The sequence below is a fragment of the Oncorhynchus mykiss genome, chromosome 3, assembly GCF_057628025.1.
Source record: "Oncorhynchus mykiss isolate SJ-2025 chromosome 3, ASM5762802v1, whole genome shotgun sequence".
Classification (NCBI taxonomy): Eukaryota; Metazoa; Chordata; class Actinopteri; order Salmoniformes; family Salmonidae; genus Oncorhynchus; species Oncorhynchus mykiss.
In genome coordinates, this window is record NC_143024.1 from 44788958 (window position 1) to 44807626 (window position 18669).

At 42.5% G+C, this 18669-nt stretch overlaps 2 protein-coding genes across 2 annotated transcripts in view; one reads left to right on the forward strand and one right to left on the reverse strand.

Moving 5' to 3' along the window:
• LOC110518895 (inhibitor of Bruton tyrosine kinase) overlaps window positions 1-11379 on the reverse strand; it is a 36160-nt gene extending 24781 nt beyond the window's left edge. The window contains exons 1-8 of the mRNA XM_021596266.3: window positions 11176-11379; window positions 9066-10013; window positions 7386-7482; window positions 6418-6542; window positions 2032-2142; window positions 1255-1425; window positions 852-969; window positions 531-711 (exon numbers count right to left, since the gene is read on the reverse strand). Of these exons, the coding sequence (XP_021451941.3) occupies window positions 531-711; window positions 852-969; window positions 1255-1425; window positions 2032-2142; window positions 6418-6542; window positions 7386-7482; window positions 9066-9395 (1133 nt within the window). The 5' untranslated portion in view covers window positions 9396-10013; window positions 11176-11379. The remainder of the gene's footprint in view (window positions 1-530; window positions 712-851; window positions 970-1254; window positions 1426-2031; window positions 2143-6417; window positions 6543-7385; window positions 7483-9065; window positions 10014-11175) is intronic.
• A 4028-nt stretch (window positions 11380-15407) lies between these two features.
• On the forward strand, window positions 15408-17791 carry tpbg (trophoblast glycoprotein). Its single transcript, XM_021596277.3, has one exon. It carries the CDS (start codon window positions 16040-16042, stop codon window positions 17174-17176), a length of 1137 nt encoding a protein of 378 aa, XP_021451952.2. The 5' UTR covers window positions 15408-16039; the 3' UTR covers window positions 17177-17791.
• Window positions 17792-18669: the final 878 nt, after the last annotated feature.

Below are 18669 nucleotides of genomic sequence, written 5' to 3' on the forward strand. Positions count from 1 at the left end.
TGTTCTGACGCTACAGACAGAAGTTGGGAGTTCGGCTGTACCGACTTCAGACGACGCTTGTGTGGGTCGCAGAGTAAACACCATCGCGTTCGTGAGACTCATATCTCCATCGAGTGGTCATAATAGTTTGTAGGCCAAACCGGTCGGGTGCTCCAGACCGATACTCAGGATGTCTCATGGTCTGACAAACTTCGCTCTAGCTCTGTCACCTTTCACCGCAAATGCAGAAGTGTTAAATAGGCGGATGCGGTGGATTGAGACACATCCAATGCAAAACAGATCTCTCTAGCTTAAAAGAGAATTATTTTTAAATGGGGATTTTTGTATTATGCTAATTCGATCAACCTTAGGTTAATGTCATCTCTCTCTCATAAAGAAAATGTTATTTGGAATTCGGTCAATTCAGGAAGTAAACTGAAATGTGATTCCAATTCTCCTCAATGAGAAACTGGAATTGCAGTTGACTTCCTGAGATGAAATGGAATTAACCGTGAACCTGATAGTCACTTCTCCACTATCGGTATAGTCACCTGGATGCCAACTTCTTACACTGATAGTCAGCTAGCAGGTAGACATCTCCCTTCTCTGTCACCACCAACGTTGCCCCATTACTGGCCACTGCCATGGCGATGGTGACGTCCTTGTGGTAGAGGGCAGACACCTGGCGAGGCGCGGTCACACACCTCTCCCCGTTGGGGTCCAACAGGTAGCCTAAAGGTCAAAAGTCAACCATCACCACATATAAAGTCAAGGTAGGGGAATGATAGAGCATATAATTAGTTACCTTGGCTTAACTTCAAAGTCATTGGAAACCAATGTTATGCTATGGTGTGCCAGTCATCATGACTTACCCAGCTGCCCTCCGTTCAGTCCCACTGTGTAGACAGCCTCCCTGGTCCACAGAACTGTGTGGAATCTCCCCGCTGCTACACCAATAACAGTCCTGCCTTTAAGGGTCTTGGAGAATACCTACATCCCATTGGACAAGACCAACGTCAGTCAACAACCAATCCACACTAATTCAGCTTCCCTCAGATTCAAGTGTCTGCTGTGTACATGTTTGTCTTCTGATGCATTGGATTTGTTCATGCAATTGTCATAACAAACACACACATATATTGCTAAATGAGGCCCCGGGAGTTTTTTCCTCAGCTTGTCCTACTCCGCTAACGTGGTTAGGGACAACGCCCCATCTAGCTGCCTAGCTATGTAGTCTCTATGTGGGCACCATGCCTGGCCAGGTGTCTCTCTTACCTGTTTGGGCAGGTGGCTGGAGGCGGGCGGGGGAGCCAGTCCCAGCTGGTGGAAGGTGTTGAGGCCGAAGGTGTAGACATAGCCCTCCTCGGTCAGCACCACCGTGTGGTCCTTGGCTGCAGCCACCTGGGAGCAGTGATGAGACAGGAGCCCCTCCACCATCCGAGGAACCTGACCGATGATAAAAATCCACAGCCCTATTTCACTTTGAATAGTATGTTATTTTTTTATTTATATATCAAATACTTTGAACGTTTGCTTCGTTCAATATATATTAAAGTTGACACTTTTGGGACGATTCCACTGGTTACATTGCGCCAGACAAGCTCAAACACATTTCAAAAAAAGTATTTCAAACCAGGTTAACACAGGTTTAGCACAGGTGTGCAAATCAACCCCAGGTACACTCAGGGTAGAGTGGTTACAGCTCATCAAGCTAGAAGCAGGTGAACAGAGTTAAACAGCCATACAGGAAGTAGCCTAGCAGTTAAGAGTGCTGGTCCAGTAACCAAAAGGTTGCTGGTTCGAATCACAGAGCCAATTGGGTGAAAAAACTGTCAATGTGCCCTTGAGAAAGGCACTTAACCCTAATTGCTCCTGGGTCGCTGTCAATAATGGCTGATCCCTGGTCATGACCCCCTCTCGAAGGGTGTCTCAGGGGGAGTGGGATATGCAAAATAAAAATACAAAATAAAAATCCAATTCACACATGGGTAGAAAATACACTTTATGTGACCAATAAAATGTGATATGTCAGATACATTATAGTATTCTCACCAGATATGTCTGTTCGTCCCCGTGTCCCAGCCGACCTCCCTGCCCGTGTCCACATGTATACACCTGCCCCTTCTGAGACAGGAACACGGAGTGGAACTTACACAGCACCACCTGAGAGGAAAGGAAACACATTTTTGGGGGTAATCAATAATGTAGGTCTATTCAGTGAGACAATTTTGCTCCACTGTCAAATTCTCATCACAAGAACTCAAAGAAAAAGACCGCAGCATGTTTGATTGATTGTTGATTGATTTCCGTGGCCAAACTAAGCCCTCTCGTAGTAATAGTCAAATAGTGGTGGTACTATAGGCCGGGGCACAAGTGGAAAAGTAAACATCATTACTAATGCATTGTCCCCTCCAGCTCTCAATAGGGCGAAGGGGATGTTTCCCCGATGTATCACATTGATAACGAGACAGCCCCACACACATACCCGGCTCATTTAATTAAAGCATGTCATACTGGGATAAATATTTAACCCCTAGCACCTGTTGGACTGTGGGCAGGTTGCACTGAGGACAAAGGCTCTGACTCCATGTAGGGGTACCAGTAGGTCACTGAGAGGTCTTGAAATGGGATCTGCTCCCCACTGAGCAAAGGTCATGAAAATGCACAGGTCATGAAAATGTGTATAAAATGTAGACGCTAAACAGCAACCTGCCATAGGACAATAATGAAACTTAGATCAACTCAAAAGTTGGGCCATTACCTTTCAATATTACATCGGATATAGCTATAACGTATCTAACCCAAAGACTTTAGTCAAAATCTGTACTTAACTAGGAATGCATGCCACCCTATGACATCATGAGCTGTAGCAGAGCACGAGAGCTGATGATGTCATAGGAATGAATTCTCTAGCATAGCTCCCTGTGAAAAGGTCCTTCCTGTCAAGAGTCTAAATAACCGCTGGAAAACAGTTCTAACCATAGTCAGGGTCTACATTTCCACAAAATGACCTCATAGATCTCTACAACATTACCTAAAAAACACAAAGTTATCTTACAAGGTTTCTTCCTCAGACCTCTCAGCACCATCTATACCAGTGATGGATTCTGGGTTCTAACTCCTAAACTTGGAATAGGGTTAATTATCAGGTATCATATTGAAATATTGAGTGCTTAGGTTTAGAGGGTCTACACCAGAAGTTAATGGTTATCTGTAGGAGGAAGATGTAGGAGGGGTGCAATTAATCTTGGAATGTACCGAGTACAGGGGAAACGATCACGTGGCAGCACTGATATACAGTGCCTTGCGAAAGTATTCGGCCCCCTTGAACTTTGCGACCTTTTGCCACATTTCAGGCTTCAAACATAAAGATATAAAACTGTATTTTTTTGTGAAGAATCAACAACAAGTGGGACACAATCATGAAGTGGAACGTCATTTATTGGATATTTCAAACTTTTTTAACAAATCAAAAACTGAAAAATTGGGCGTGCAAAATTATTCAGCCCCTTTACTTTCAGTGCAGCAAACTCTCTCCAGAAGTTCAGTGAGGATCTCTGAATGATCCAATGTTGACCTAAATGACTAATGATGATAAATACAATCCACCTGTGTGTAATCAAGTCTCCGTATAAATGCACCTGCACTGTGATAGTCTCAGAGGTCCGTTAAAAGCGCAGAGAGCATCATGAAGAACAAGGAACACACCAGGCAGGTCCGAGATACTGTTGTGAAGAAGTTTAAAGCCGGATTTGGATACAAAAAGATTTCCCAAGCTTTAAACCTCCCAAGGAGCACTGTGCAAGCGATAATATTGAAATGGAAGGAGTATCAGACCACTGCAAATCTACCAAGACCTGGCCGTCCCTCTAAACTTTCAGCTCATACAAGGTGAAGACTGATCAGAGATGCAGCCAAGAGGCCCATGATCACTCTGGATGAACTGCAGAGATCTACAGCTGAGGTGGGAGACTGTCCATAGGACAACAATCAGTCGTATATTGCACAAATCTGGCCTTTATGGAAGAATGGCAAGAAGAAAGCCATTTCTTAAAGATATCCATAAAAAGTGTTGTTTAAAGTTTGCCACAAGCCACCTGAGAGACACACCAAACATGTGGAAGAAAGTGCTCTGGTCAGATGAAACCAAAATTGAACTTTTTGGCAACAATGCAAAACGTTATGTTTGGCGTAAAAGCAACACAGCTGAACACACCATCCCCACTGTCAAACATGGTGATAGCAGCATCATGGTTTGGGCCTGCTTTTCTTCAGCAGGGACAGGGAAGATGGTTAAAATTGATGGGAAGATGGATGGAGCCAAATACAGGACCATTCTGGAAGAAAACCTGATGGAGTCTGCAAAAGACCTGAGACTGGGACGGAGATTTGTCTTCCAACAAGACAATGATCCAAAACATAGAGCAAAATCTACAATGGAATGGTTCAAAAATAAACATATCCAGGTGTTAGAATGGCCAAGTCAAAGGCCAGACCTGAATCCAATCGAGAATCTGTGGAAAGAACTGAAAACTGCTGTTCACAAATGCTCTCCATCCAACCTCACTGAGCTCGAGCTGTTTTGCAAGGAGGAATGGGAAAAAATGTCAGTCTCTCGATGTGCAAAACTGATAGAGACATACCCCAAGCGACTTACAGCTGTAATCGCAGCAAAAGGTGGCGCTACAAAGTATTAACTTAAGGGGGCTGAATAATTTTGCACGCCCAATTTTTCAGTTTTTGATTTGTTAAAAAAGTTTGAAATATCCAATAAACGTCGTTCCACTTCATGATTGTGTCCCACTTGTTGTTGATTCTTCACAAAAAAATACAGTTTTATATCTTTATGTTTGAAGCCTGAAATGTGGCAAAAGGTCACAAAGTTCAAGGGGGCCAAATACTTTCACAAGGCACTGTAGCTTTCATAGTGTTCTTACGCTGATAATTAGAACACTGGGGATCGTCAACTAGATTCAGCCGCGGCCCGATATGTTTTTGAGCAGATGTTCAGGGGCCGGAAGCTAATTCAAAATAATATGTAGACCGCAAATTGACCGCAAGAAGCCCAAACAGATAATGTTTGACTAAAACAATCATTTCAAACCTTGTTTACATTTGTATACGATCACATCTCTCTATTATGCACAGGAATACTTGGAACAGATTTATTAAAATCACTTGGAGCTGATTTCCTGCTTTTTTTACAGTCTTATGCCCAACAATGAAAATATATTTTTCTCCAAAAACTTGGGGGCCAAATGAGACAATGGGCCACAAGTTGGGGAACCCTGCTCTGTACTAAAGAAAGAGAGACTGGGCAGTAACACAGGTGTTGTATGGTGCCAATAGCCTTAATCACACTAAGGGCCTCCACATGGCCATTAGGGACACTGTAGAGGGGACCGCACATAAGGCCAACGTGGGTTTAACCATGCAGAGCTGGGCTAGACAAAGCCAGACACAGAACCCAAGCCCAGTGCACCTGTCCTACTCCTCTGTCATTCACCCTCTCACTAAAAAGGAGCTTAGAATTTATATTTCAATTTCTAAAACCCCCAAATCCATAGTGATAGGAGGACAATGATGTCAGTCAGTGTTTCCCCGGTATTCATTCAGCAGCGGCGCATTGCCTCTAAACTGTTGCCACCACAGCAACAAAAAAAAGGGACAGTAAAAATATATATATATATATAGCGATGCTAGTGATAACTGTCTTCTGGTAGATGTAAAGGCTTTCCCCAAAACATACTCAACTATATGTTAAGTTAAAAGTAGCCTATGCCTACCTGGTAGAATGATTTCATGATTATTTGCGTCAATCCAGTGGGCATTTGTTTTGCCAACTCCATCACGTGTGCTACAGAAAAACACTGCAAACTAAAACAGTGCTAGGTGCATGTGCACTTGAATTAAAAGGTAACTACACATAAGACAGACTTCAAAAGTGGTCTCCTGATGTGATTTTAGCTTCGTTACAAGAGAGCTACATAATAGCCAGTTACCATTGCTGTGATTTTACCCCTTATACCGTACACAACCACCCAATAAGAACAATGCCAACTTATACGAACACCTTTGTTTCCTAGTTCCTACCCATGCCCGTTGTTCCCAGGAGAACAGCCTGTAGTGAGGGAATATCCCAGGAGGGGGGCTGTTATCCAGGAGACCCAAACGGGACAACCGTGTTTACATAAGCATTGTTGTGATGGATCCCCCTGGTGAGCCATATATTGAGGCCAAGTCTGTGTGGAGGGAGGAGGCCCCAGGAGACTAGGATGTTAAAGGTGGGGAAGCCCTATCATGACTCATGTGACTATCTAATAGCTGGTGGCAAACAGAGGCAGAACACCTCCCCTTTAAGAGGAAAGGAACAGAGCGTAGACTGAAAATAATTAAAGAGAACAGTTATTGGATCTCTATAGTAGTCCGTTTGTTTACCTGTTTGACGTAAACCCTGGTACGGGCAAACAGATCCACAATCTCCGGGTGATGCCTGCTCTCCTGGTTCCCGTGCCCCAGACTGAAATTGGTGTTGTTCCCCCAGGTATAAACCTCAGTGGGGTCTGAGAGAGAGAAAACAAAAGTTACAAAACAATGTTTGTCACAGCCAAGTCTAGTGATGCACCAATATCACATTTTTTGGCCAATACCGATATTTTCCTTGCCAACAAAACCCGATACCGATATTTAAAATTTTAGCGGCCTTAAGCATTCTAGTACAGTTAAATAGTTAACACACACACACGGAAGCAGCGGTCTAAGGCACTGTATCTCAGTGCAAGAAGCTTCACTACAGTCCCTGGTTCAAATCCAGGCTGTATCACATCTGGCCGTGATTGGGAGTCCCATCGGGTTGCGCAAAATTAGCCCAGCGTTGTCCAGGCCGTCATTGTAAATCAGAATTTGTTCTTAACTGACTTGCATAGTTAAATAAAGGTTACACACACCACACTGACCAAAAAGTGTATTTGTTGGCATTTACGGATGTCCCCATTACCAGTAAAACATAATCAAAACCTATTTCTTTCACTTACTTGCTGTGCCATTTTGTTGTTCATTTATTCAGTCGTTTCATTCTCCACCAGGATTTCTACAGAACGTCGTTTGGGTCTTTGCGTATCAAAAAAGATACACGTCACATAACGACAATCTGTTTCAGTAGCTATAGTTAGCTAGCGTCGGCCGATACCGATGTTGGCATTTTTAGCTAATATCGTCCGATTCCGATATGTTCACCGATATATTGTGCACCCCTAGCCAAGAGTTCCAACACTATTTTCTACAGGTAAACGACAACGATTGACAGCCGTCTTTACTAAGTGCTTTAAAGAAACATCTGCCTTTTCACTTTTTAGTCATGCATTGTCTAAATGAGAGATGGATATGAAACGATAAGCGATCCTCACCAGTCTTCGTAAACACCACATGTGCTGGCCTGTCCTTCATGGTTAAGTCCAGGACAGAGAGGCCCTCCTTATCCTGGGTGGAGAGAATGCCACCATGCTGCAACACAGAAGCACCATTCTAGACTAGGGCCAGTATACTATTTCCCTATAACTACATCTAGCTGTAAGTGATGTAGCGGTTAAGAATAGAGTAGCAATCATTTAAAGTGGCAAGAAAAAGTATGTGAACCCTTTGGAATTACCTGGATTTCTGCATAAATTGGTACTAAAATTTGATCCGATTTTCATCTAAGTCACAACAATATGCAAACACAATGTGCTAAAACTAATAACACACATTATTGTATGCCTTGTCTATATTGAAAACATAATTTAAACATTTAAACAGGTTGGAAAGAGTATGTGAAATCCTAGGCGAATGACTTCTCCAAAAGCTAATTGGAGTCACGAGTCAGCTAACCTGGAGCACAATCAATGAGACGAGATTAGAGATGTTGGTTAGAGCTGCCCTGCCCTGTAAAAAAACAGACAACATTTGAGTTTGCGATTTACAAGAGGCATTGCCTGATGTGAACCATGCCTCGAACAAAAGAGATCTCAGAAGACCTAAGAATTATTGACTTGCATAAAGCTGTAAAGGGTTACAAAAGTATCTCAAAGCCTTGATGTTCATCAGTCCACGGTTAGAAAAATAGTCTATAAATGGAGAAAGTTCAGCACTGTTGCTACTCTAATTAGGAGTGGCCGTCCTGCAAAGATGACTGCAAGAGCACAACACAGAATGCTCAATGAGGTTAAGAAGAATCCTTGTTTCAGCAAAAGACTTACAGAAGTCTCTGGAACATAATACCATCTCTGTTGATGAGTCCACAATATGCAAAACACTAAACAAGAATGGTGTTCATGGGAGGACACCATGGAAGAAGCCACTGCTGTCCAAAAAAAACATTGCTGCACATCCGACGTTTGCAAAAAAGTACCTGGATGTTCCACAGCGCTACTGGCAAAATATTTTATGGCCAGATGAAACTAAAGTTGAGTTGTTTGGAAGGAACACACAGCATTGTGTGGGAAGAAGAAAAAAAAAAAAAAAAAAAGAGCACAGCACACCAATACCAGAACCATTCCCCAACTGTAAAGTTACTAAAGTACGGTGGAGGGAGCATCATGGTTTGGGACTGCTTTGCTGCCTCAGGGCCTGGACAGCTTGCTATCATCAACAGAAAAATGAATTCCCAAGTTTATCAAGACATTTTGCAGGGCCATCTGTCTGCCAATTGAAGCTCAATAGAATTGGGTGATACAACAGGACAACGACACAAAACAAACAACAAAATACTGACCTCAACCTGATTGAGATGCTGTGGCATGGCCTCAAGAGAGCGGTTCACACCAGACATCCCAAGAACATTTCTGAACTGAAACGGTTTTGTTAAGAGGAAATGTCCAAAATTCCTCCTGACCGTTGTGCAGGTCTGATCCGCAACTACAGAAAACATTTGGTTGAGGTTATTGCTGGCAAAGGAGGGTCAACCAGTTATAAAATCCAAGGTTTCACATACTTTTTCAGAATTCCAGGAAATACAAAAAGGGTTCACATACTTTTTCTTGCCACTGTACGTAGAGGCCAAAAGAGGCCCAGTCATCTAAACATTAGTTCTGAATCAGAGGAAGACTCACCTTAATGAGTGACATGAGGCAGTGAATGTGTCCGTAGAAGGCACTGCGGTGCAGGGCGGTCCAGCCAGACTCCTTGTCCTTCACCATGAGGTCAGGGCTCTTGCTCTCCAGCATCCACTCCAGCAGGGCCCTCTTGCCCAGTGAGGCGGCCAGGTGCAGGGCCGTGCGACCGAAGGCGTCCCTCAGTGTGGCCGCGTTGTGGCAGTGGGCGTTGAGGAAGGCCCGCAGGCTCCCCTCTGAACCCCGCGTCAGCGCCGCCACCACTTCATCTGCATGCCGCACGGAGCGGCATTTTGGTGTGCAGTCCGGGTTTGCCATCACCACGCTCATCCTGAGAGACTTCTAAACTTTGCAGTAAACTCCCTGCTCTAAAGCAGCAAGCTTACCCAGTCACAGAGACCCTGCTCCCCCCACTACCAACTCTAAAACAAACACTGAACACAGCAACAAACCCTAAGAGAATGCTTTAGGTCAAGTCAATGTGACTTTGAAATTATAATGTTTTGTAAGTAGCTGCTCTCTGAAGAAAATAGAAAAGGGTGGGATATTGTTATGGGGTGCTAGAATTGTGCTTGTGTTGAGATTCCACCGCACCCTAGCAACCCCATGGCCTTGTTTTAGGTCATCTTAGTCCACCATGTAGACCCAAAAGCTCAACACAACCAAATGTGTTAGAAACATACAATGGCATCAGGAATTCAATAAACGTATATATAAATTCTACACTTATATAAAATAAAATACAAATATACTATAAATATATTACAAAAAAATATTCTCTCCTTTTCCAACTTCAAAAAATATATACACAATATTTTACAAAAGGCAGGTTCAATAACCCTCCAGAAAGTCCCTTCAAATAGTCCATCAAAATTGAGGGGAAAGACCCCCTTTCCCCCCCAAAAACACACAAAACCCTTCTCAAAACTCCATAATTGTATTGGGAACCTGGGGAATAAAGGGTGGACAAAGTCATTAGTTGTAAAACACTGGAAGCACATGCAAGGTAGAGAAAACAACTGGATTCACAACATAAACCTGGCATGTACTAAATGTCTGTCCACAATGCCACAGAACAGGCCTATTCAAAGTGCCAAGAACAAATGCATGCTCTGGAAAATCCAACGTACCCATCTTGCTCTTTAACTGTACTATGCTATATGGCTTGCTAGGTTTTAACCGTTTAATCTATGTTGAAAGGTCAACAGAGGTCAGAGTGCAGTTCAGCACCCCAGATAGGCAGGGACAGCCAGCAAGGATCAATTGACTTGACCCTACTATACCTATAATAGTAGTCCAGCTAAGCTATGTCTATTGACTCCAGGCCAAAAATAATGCACAAAAGTTTTATTAACACGAAAAAAAACAATTAAGGGAATCAAAATAGTAACATACAACAGTTTGAAACTGACTGTTTTCACAACATGCACAGCTTGGAGTTGTGAAAGTGAAAAACATGTTTTTAGATATAATAAAAAGGGTATTTAAATAAAGATGCATTGGTCTGCCAAATACTTGTCAGCTGTATGGTGTGCATTAGATGTCCACGGTGTAGTTAACATAGCTAACATATGTTGATTAGCTACGTAGCGAAGTAAGTAGCGGATCCAGTCGTTGCTGCTTCCATCTAGCATACTTGCTACTTAGTACAACTATGTTATTAACTAGTTAGCTGACGTTAAGCCTCTTAGGAGACTAGCACCAGACATTAGGCCTACAATTTTTTTACTCACTGGGCAGCTAGCTACAATGTAATCCAGTGGTATTACAACTAGTTATATGCATGTACACCATGATTTAACAGTTTCCTACAAGCGAATGAAGCGTTCATTCTCTAAATCCTGGCTAGTTACCTACTACATTGACAGCTAGCGAGCATTTGAACTTGGCTAACTGTAAATTAGCTACAAACCATTAACATATTGGACAATCTCAAATACTTTAAACTAAATTAAAACTTGTTATATGCGTATTGTTGGCTTGTTACCCTGATGTGACCATCGAGATCTGAATGATGCTACTGACACATCATCGCTAAACTCAGTTAAATTACCAATGCTAGCGAGTTGCAGTGAAAATAGATTGCCACGATCACATTTCGCTTTCTCACCTGCCGCTAGATGAAGAAGAAAGTGGTGATGAAGCTTGCTCCAAAGGTACACACCGACTGTGTCATCTTTTCAAAAATATACATCGCTAAAAGCTCTTATTAAACCTGGATATTTGGCCAGAACAAACCTACTCCGCAGTTATGTAAGGATCCAAAAAAGGAGGGTGGCTGGGTAACACGGAGATTTCCGATTGGTTGAGAGATCTTGCAATCCCGTTTTCAATTGGACAGTGTCATTGCGTCATAGTGAAATTACCATACGAAAGTCTGATCGAGACCTCAGAGGTCTGGTTGCATTTGCCAATGTCGAGTTGATTAAGCACTTTAAATGGTAAACTCGGCACATGTACTGAATGACTGCATTAAAAATATTAACACCGATATGTGCAGCAGTCACGGGAGAGCGTATATCTTCTAGACACACATGTAGGTCCTTGATAGCGCCCCCTGTCACAGATGATTGGCACACCGTCAAAATCATTCCACTCGATTGATTAACGTCACTGCTTTGGAGAAATTGGCTGTCTTTAAATAAATGAAAAGTGACACATATTCTGAGTTAAGAGCTGGGAGTAGACTAGTTACATTAATGTATTGATTGGGGGGGGCAGAGTAGGTCCAGGTTTGCCTACCCTTGGGCCACTGGTTTTCAACTTGAAAATAATAAATAATGACTTTAATTAATAAATGCATGAAGGTTACTGAAAAGGAAAAATTATTTCTCCTCCACATCTCTTAGTTTCAATTGATGGTCATGTGGGCTCCAGTTAAGAATATGTAAGGGGTCAAGGGTAGAGCTAGGGTTATAAATTTGGTTCCCACCAGGGCTTGACACATGATTATATATGGATGAATATTTCCTTCTCTTTTTTTGCTACAATAGCAGCATTATCCTGCATAATCCCAGGAGAACAGTTCTGCTACTGACTAAGATCAGGAGGCCAGTCCTCAGAAACCACCACTAATGAGGAAAGAGTGCAGCCAGAAAGACTTTGGTACAATACTTTGGTAAAACTTCACATTAGGTTATTCTTCAGTGCCTATGCCTGTGTAGTTAAGAATAGTTTCAATGCAAAACGCTATATATCAATTTTCAGAAATGTTGGTAAATAGGCTTTTTAAGTTTAAAGAATGTAGGAAGGAGATTGGTGTGTTTTTTCAGAATCTTATCATGTTATGGGATTGCTAAATGGGGCAGCAAGTAGCTTAGTGGTTAGAGTGCTGGGCCAATGACCAAAAGGTTGCTGGATCGAATCCCTGAGCTGACGTGATAAAAATGTGTCGTTCTGTCCCTGAACAAGGCAGTTAACCCACTGTTCCCTGGTAGGCCGTCATTGTAAATAATAATTTGTTCTTAACTGACTTGTCTGGTTAAATAAATGTTGTTGTTTTTTAAGGACAGACATGTATTTGTTTTAAATCTATCACTAGATGATTTTATTTCATAGAGACAAACAATCACATTTTGTTGCAAAATGAGATACAATACATGTCCAAAAGTATGTGGACAACCTTTCAAATGAATGAATTTGGCTATTTCAGCCATACTCGTTGCTGACAGGTGTATAAAATTGAGCACACAGCCATGCAATCTCTATAGACAAACATTAGCAGTGGAATGGCTTTACTGAAGAGATTAGTGACTTTGAATGTGGCACCGCCATAGGATTCCAGCTTTCCAACAAGTCAGTTCCTCAAGTTTCTGCCCTGCTAGACTGCCCTGGTTAACTGTAAGTCCTGTTATTGTGAAGTGGAAACTTCTAGGAGCAACAAAGGTTCAGCCGCGAAGTGGTAGGACACACAAGCTCACAGAACGGGACCGACAAGTACTGAAGCATAAAGCATGTAAAAAATAATCTTTCCTCAGTCGTGACACTCACTACCGATTTCCAAACTGCTTCTGAAAGCAATGTCAGCACAAGAACTGTTCGTCAAGAGATTCATGAAATGGGTTTACATGGCCGAGCATCCACACACAAGCCTAACATCACCATGTGCAATGCCCCACGTGGACTCTGGAGCAGTGGAAATGCGTTCTCTGGGGTGATAAATCACGCTTTACCACCTGGCAGTCCGACGGACGAATCTGGGTTTGGCTGATGCTAAGAGAATGCCCGAATGTTTGGTGGAGGAGGAATAATGGTCTGGGGGTGTTTTTCAAGGTTCGGGCTATGCCCCTTAATTTGAGTGAAGGGAAATCTAAATGCTACAGCATAAAATTATATTCTAGACGATTCTGTGTCTTCTATCTTTGTGGCAACAGTTTGCGAAAGGCCCTTTCCAGTTTTAGCATGACAATGCCCCCGTGCACAAAGCGAGGTCCATACAGAAATGGTCAGTCGAGATTGGTGTGGAATAACTTGACTGGCCTGCACAGAGCACTGACCTCAACCCCATCAAACACCTTTGGGATGAATTGGAATGTCGACTGCGAGCCAGGCCAAATCGCCCAACTTCCGTGCCCGACCTCACTAATGCTCTTGTGGCTGAACGGAAGGAAGTCCCTGCAGCAATGTTCCAACATCTAGTGGAAATCCTTCCCAGAAAAAAATTGCCTATATTTAACAGTCATATGAGATCTGGGCTCTGGTCACATGTAGTGTACAATACAGCGAATAGGGTGCTACTTGGGACGAGGCCAACTAAACGCTATAGCATGAGGCTACATTTATTATGGATAGAATTTACATATTAAATATACAGGATAAAAACATTCTATTCCAGTTAAACAATGGGATATATATAGCATTTTGCAACAAAAAACAACAACATTTTAATACACATCTAAAATCTATGAATTAAAAATCAGTCAAATTTGTCACACACATAAAGGTACACATAAGCATTTATTTCTGATGAAAAAACACAAATGTGGAAAAATTGGTGGATATTGAACCGTTTTGGAAAAAAACTATTTTCATGCTGCTCTCCTTTATTTGGACCAGATTAAGTTCGGACATGGAACCGGAAGATCCTGGTGACCAGCAGTTTAGCTATCTTAAAAGGGGATACGTTTCTCTTATGTAATTACAAAAACATTACAGTGGATCACTAAAAATTATGTTAATAGATGATTATCAATTAACATTTTAATAGAATGTTGTTACAAGAGTAATTACAGTGCAGGTAGCCTAACGGTTAAGAGCGTTGGGCCAGTAACCAAGAGGTCACTGGTTTGAATCCTTTAGCTGACTAGGTGAAAAATCTGTTGATGTGCCCTTGATCAAGGCACTTAGCCCTAATTGCTACAGTAAGTCGCTTTGGATAAGAGCGTCTGCTAAATGACGTACATGTAACTACATGTATAAGAACATGAAATTGACTGTGTAAACCTATGTACTGTCTCTCTCAAACACACACACACGCAGGCTTCTTCACACTAACAGCAGTGCTTGGTTTCTCTCCAACCCAGAACTTCATCAGTGTTATGCCCTGGACCCAGGGGACTATGTGCTCCTCTTCAATCAATTAGGATTATATATCGGCTGTTAACTAATCTAAATTAATGATAACTGTCTAAATTAACACATGTACTGTATGGCCGTGCTGTCGGGTGAGGGGGATCTAGTACACTCATTTTGTGGGACAAAAAATATAGTAATATTTTATAAATTATTATATATTTTTTGTTTATTTATCTGCAGCACCATCAGCACCCCTATTTCCCATGGCTATGCGTACATGTTACTGCTGGCTATTAAAAAAAATTGCAGCCCAGTAGGCTATATAGTACATTAAACCACCCACATTAGCTTTCGATTGTCATTCCCCTCTAAAAGCACATAATAGCCTAAGTGAGGAAGTGCATTACACAACAAGTGATGGATTTTCATTTGACAATAATCTTTCAATCGAAACATAAAGTCTGAGACTAATGGGTTCTTGTGTTCTGAGGTTTAAAATTGCATTCCCTTAGCTCTCCAGCACATTGGCTGAGTGGCCCTGATATCTACAATGTATCTGAGATGTAATTTACGATATTAAATCATATGCAATACTTGTTTACAGTTTCCTAATAATTGAGTACAGTTGATGATGCATTTGATTTTGGATCGAATACCTGTCATTAGATTAGACCAGGCTACTTCAGCTATGAAGCTGTGGTTTATTTTGGCGCACACCCATGTCATTTCCTTGACCACAGTGAAATGCCCAATAGAAACTGCGCATATTGTGATTGTGTATGCATTTAAATAAATAAAGGAAACAAGAAATGTGAGCAATAACAAGGATATATAACTAATGTTTCATTTGTTGGACTACAACATCCGTTTACTGAAGTTTCCTTGCTCACCCGTTGTAATTTAACATGGTATAGCCCTCGCAGTGGTTTGTGCCGCCGCGGACTAATTTTCTCATACTCCACTTGGAGAAGAGTGTATTCAGTTGATTCGAGGGAAGCAGTGTTGGACCAAGTGTGTGCACAGATGCTTTTGTTGTATCGTGTGTTCTGGGCGTTATTGGGAAATCTCCTCGAAATCTAATGGCTGTTTACGCACTTCACTTCAAAGGTTGACTCGAATATATTTGAGGGAGAACGGTGCGATCAAACGAACTGCAAGCGGATTTGAAAGCCCCCACTAACACGAGGATCATGGTGAGAGACTTGATTGGCAACCGAAACTTTTCTCTGCGTGTAAATGTATTGCGAGGATGCTGTTTAGCTAATGAATGTAACCGCTGCCTCCCAGTTTCAATCGGAAGTAGAGCTATTTCCCGGAAAAAGGTTGAAAAGTAGCCTTTTCCACGTGGAGGACAGGAACTTGAACGTGGATTGACTCGGGAAAAAAAAAACATTTGTGCACTGTAATAAGCACTGTGCTTCGTTTCATCTATCAGATTCATTGGAACCACAGGTGAAAAAATGCGTTTTGTGAGCTCATTGTTATGTTGTAAACTTGAAGAATCCCGGGAAAATACGACTCTGCTTCGTTTGTGGTTTTTCTTTGCCATCCTTGTTTCAGATTCAGCCTGTCCTGACAAATGCGTCTGTTTCACATCCACGGTAAAATGTGTGAACCAGGGCTTATTCATGGTTCCGCAACCATTGCCAGCAAACACTAAAACCCTGTTTATTACTGGGAACAACATTTCTCATCTCACAGCTGGGTCTTTCCCTGTGCCTCTTGAGCAGTTAACAGACTTGTATCTCACGGGAAACCAGGTGGAGCTGGTGGGCCACAATGTATTAAACAACTTGCCAAATCTCAGACTGCTAGACTTGAGTAACAACAGGATTCTGAATTTTAGTGCTCAAGCCTTCCCTGATTACAACAAACTGCTGGATCTGAACCTCAGCAGGGCTTTTTACAACCATTCTTTCATGGATGAGCTCTTCAGCCTGCTACGGAGTGGCGGAGCCCTTCAACTTACCCGCTTAGACCTGTCTAACAATGACCTGGTTGTCCTCCCTGAGGGCATGTTCTCCCACCTCCCCAACCTCACCATCCTCAACCTACAAAACAACTCCCTCATTTTCATCCGGAACGGGACGCTGAGTGTTCCTCCGCTCCGTGAGCTAGACTTGAGGGACAATACCCTGAGGCAACTACCCAACACTACACTGATGGACTTCAGCCTCAAGCCTGGGCTTCAGGTGCATCTGGCAGGGAACCCTTGGCTCTGTGACTGCAATATTGAGGACCTTGTGGCCTGGCTGAGGAGCTCCGAGCAGGTCACAGACAAGCAGAATATGACCTGTTCTGACCCTGAGGTTCTGCGGCAGTTACCGTTGCTCCAGATAGAGGACTTGGAGTTGGAGTGTACCTTTTCAGGTGAAATGAAAAGTGTGCTGGAGACCTCGTATGTCTTCCTGGGCATGGTGCTGGCCTTGATCGGAGTGATATTTCTGCTGGTCCTCTACCTCAACAGGAAGGGGATAAAGCGTTGGATATATAATATTCGGGACGCGTGCAGGGACCACATGGAGGGCTACCATTACAGGTATGAGATCAGCTCGGACCCCAGGTTGGCCAACCTCAGTCTCAACTCCGACATTTAAGAGGACCGCTATGTGAGCCAGGGCCCCACAGTGACTGAGGCATTATGACTTGTCAAGAGCAGGATATGCATGAGTATCTCTGTAGTTCCGGGGGGCTCCGGCCTGCAACCCCCCCCCCCATAGTACTGTCCAGACTTCTACACCAGTCATGACTCTTAGTATCCTCAGTCATGACGACCCACAATCTGCCACCACGCATGCCCTTGGCCCCTGCAATGCAGTGTCTATTTGTTTTTTCACCTTTTCATGTAGATCAACGATCCATGGACTGAGAATCATGACTCAGATGGGGTTTGTGAGAGGGCTCTATGTAATATAACATTTTCCCTTCCTTGAGCAAAAGAGGATGGTATGTAAAACTCCCAACTAAACAGACTTATTTTGACTGGTAGTAACTAGGCTATATACATAGGATATATATATATCCTTTCTGCTGGTTATATTTTAAACACTTTTTTGTTTTTTTGTATTGCTATGCTTGTTTGGTTGTATTTATTCCTTTTTAATATAATTATTAAAGCACTTGCTAATTTCTCTCACTAGTATTGCACTTGTTAGGTGGACATTATCAACATTTTTCATGATGTACAGCTGAATAAAATGTCTTGCATTGCTGTTTTCCTTTCTCGGCTGAGGTCCTTTAAACTCCAGTGACTGAGGAATGTGCAGGTATTTGGGCACCAGAGAGATTCCCGGTCACGAAATGGAGAAGTTCCCACTCCCTCGTTGCAGGTTCAAACACATGCATGCAGACAGAGGTCATCATGCCACAGCCAGCACCGACCATACCACACAGGCAAGACTTCACATGTCACCTTTATACATTAACTCGTTCTCTGTCAGCTCGTGCAGATGAGACATTTACAGGCAGCAGCCGTTGTTGACTTTCCAATTTTTACTCTGAAGAGGTGAGAAGGCTAACTGGGACTTCTGAAGGTGGCAGAATTGACCTTGAAGATGAATTGATTTGAATTACTTTCCAATTAAAGTTAAGTCAACTTCCATTCTATTTGGGAAGCGAGACGTGACTGAATGTTCCTGTCCAATTAAATCCCTACTAGGATTCGGATAGAAATCCCTGGCGCGATAGTCAAGTGATTGCATACCTCAGAACCATCCAAAATAATATTTTGAGGTGTAGCCCATGGTCAGTGGATTTCTATCCAAATCCTCTTTGGTCCAACTACACCAGTTACAGGATTGGCACCAATTCAAAGCATTCTGACGTTGTGAGCCCAAAGGGGGAAAGTTGAGGGTTGTCTTTCCTGACAAATGCTAATGAAGGTGCACAGTACCCAAGGTTGTTACCAGGAGGGCACTCTACAGGCAGTATGGTATGGAAATGAGTTCATAATCTGCTTTAATCTGCAGTGTTTTAGGTGTGTGGCGTTTTAAAGTATCTTGTTTTTCAAGCATTGTTTACTTTCCTGCTAACTAAATGCTGTGCTCTTCTTTTTTTCTTTCTGGTCGTTAAGTATGTACGAGTAAATATC

What these genes read in the sequence shown, in the direction of transcription:
- tpbg (XM_021596277.3), top strand. Translation starts at nt 16,040, where the DNA reads ATGCGTTTTGTGAGCTCATTGTTATGTTGTAAACTTGAAGAATCCCGG.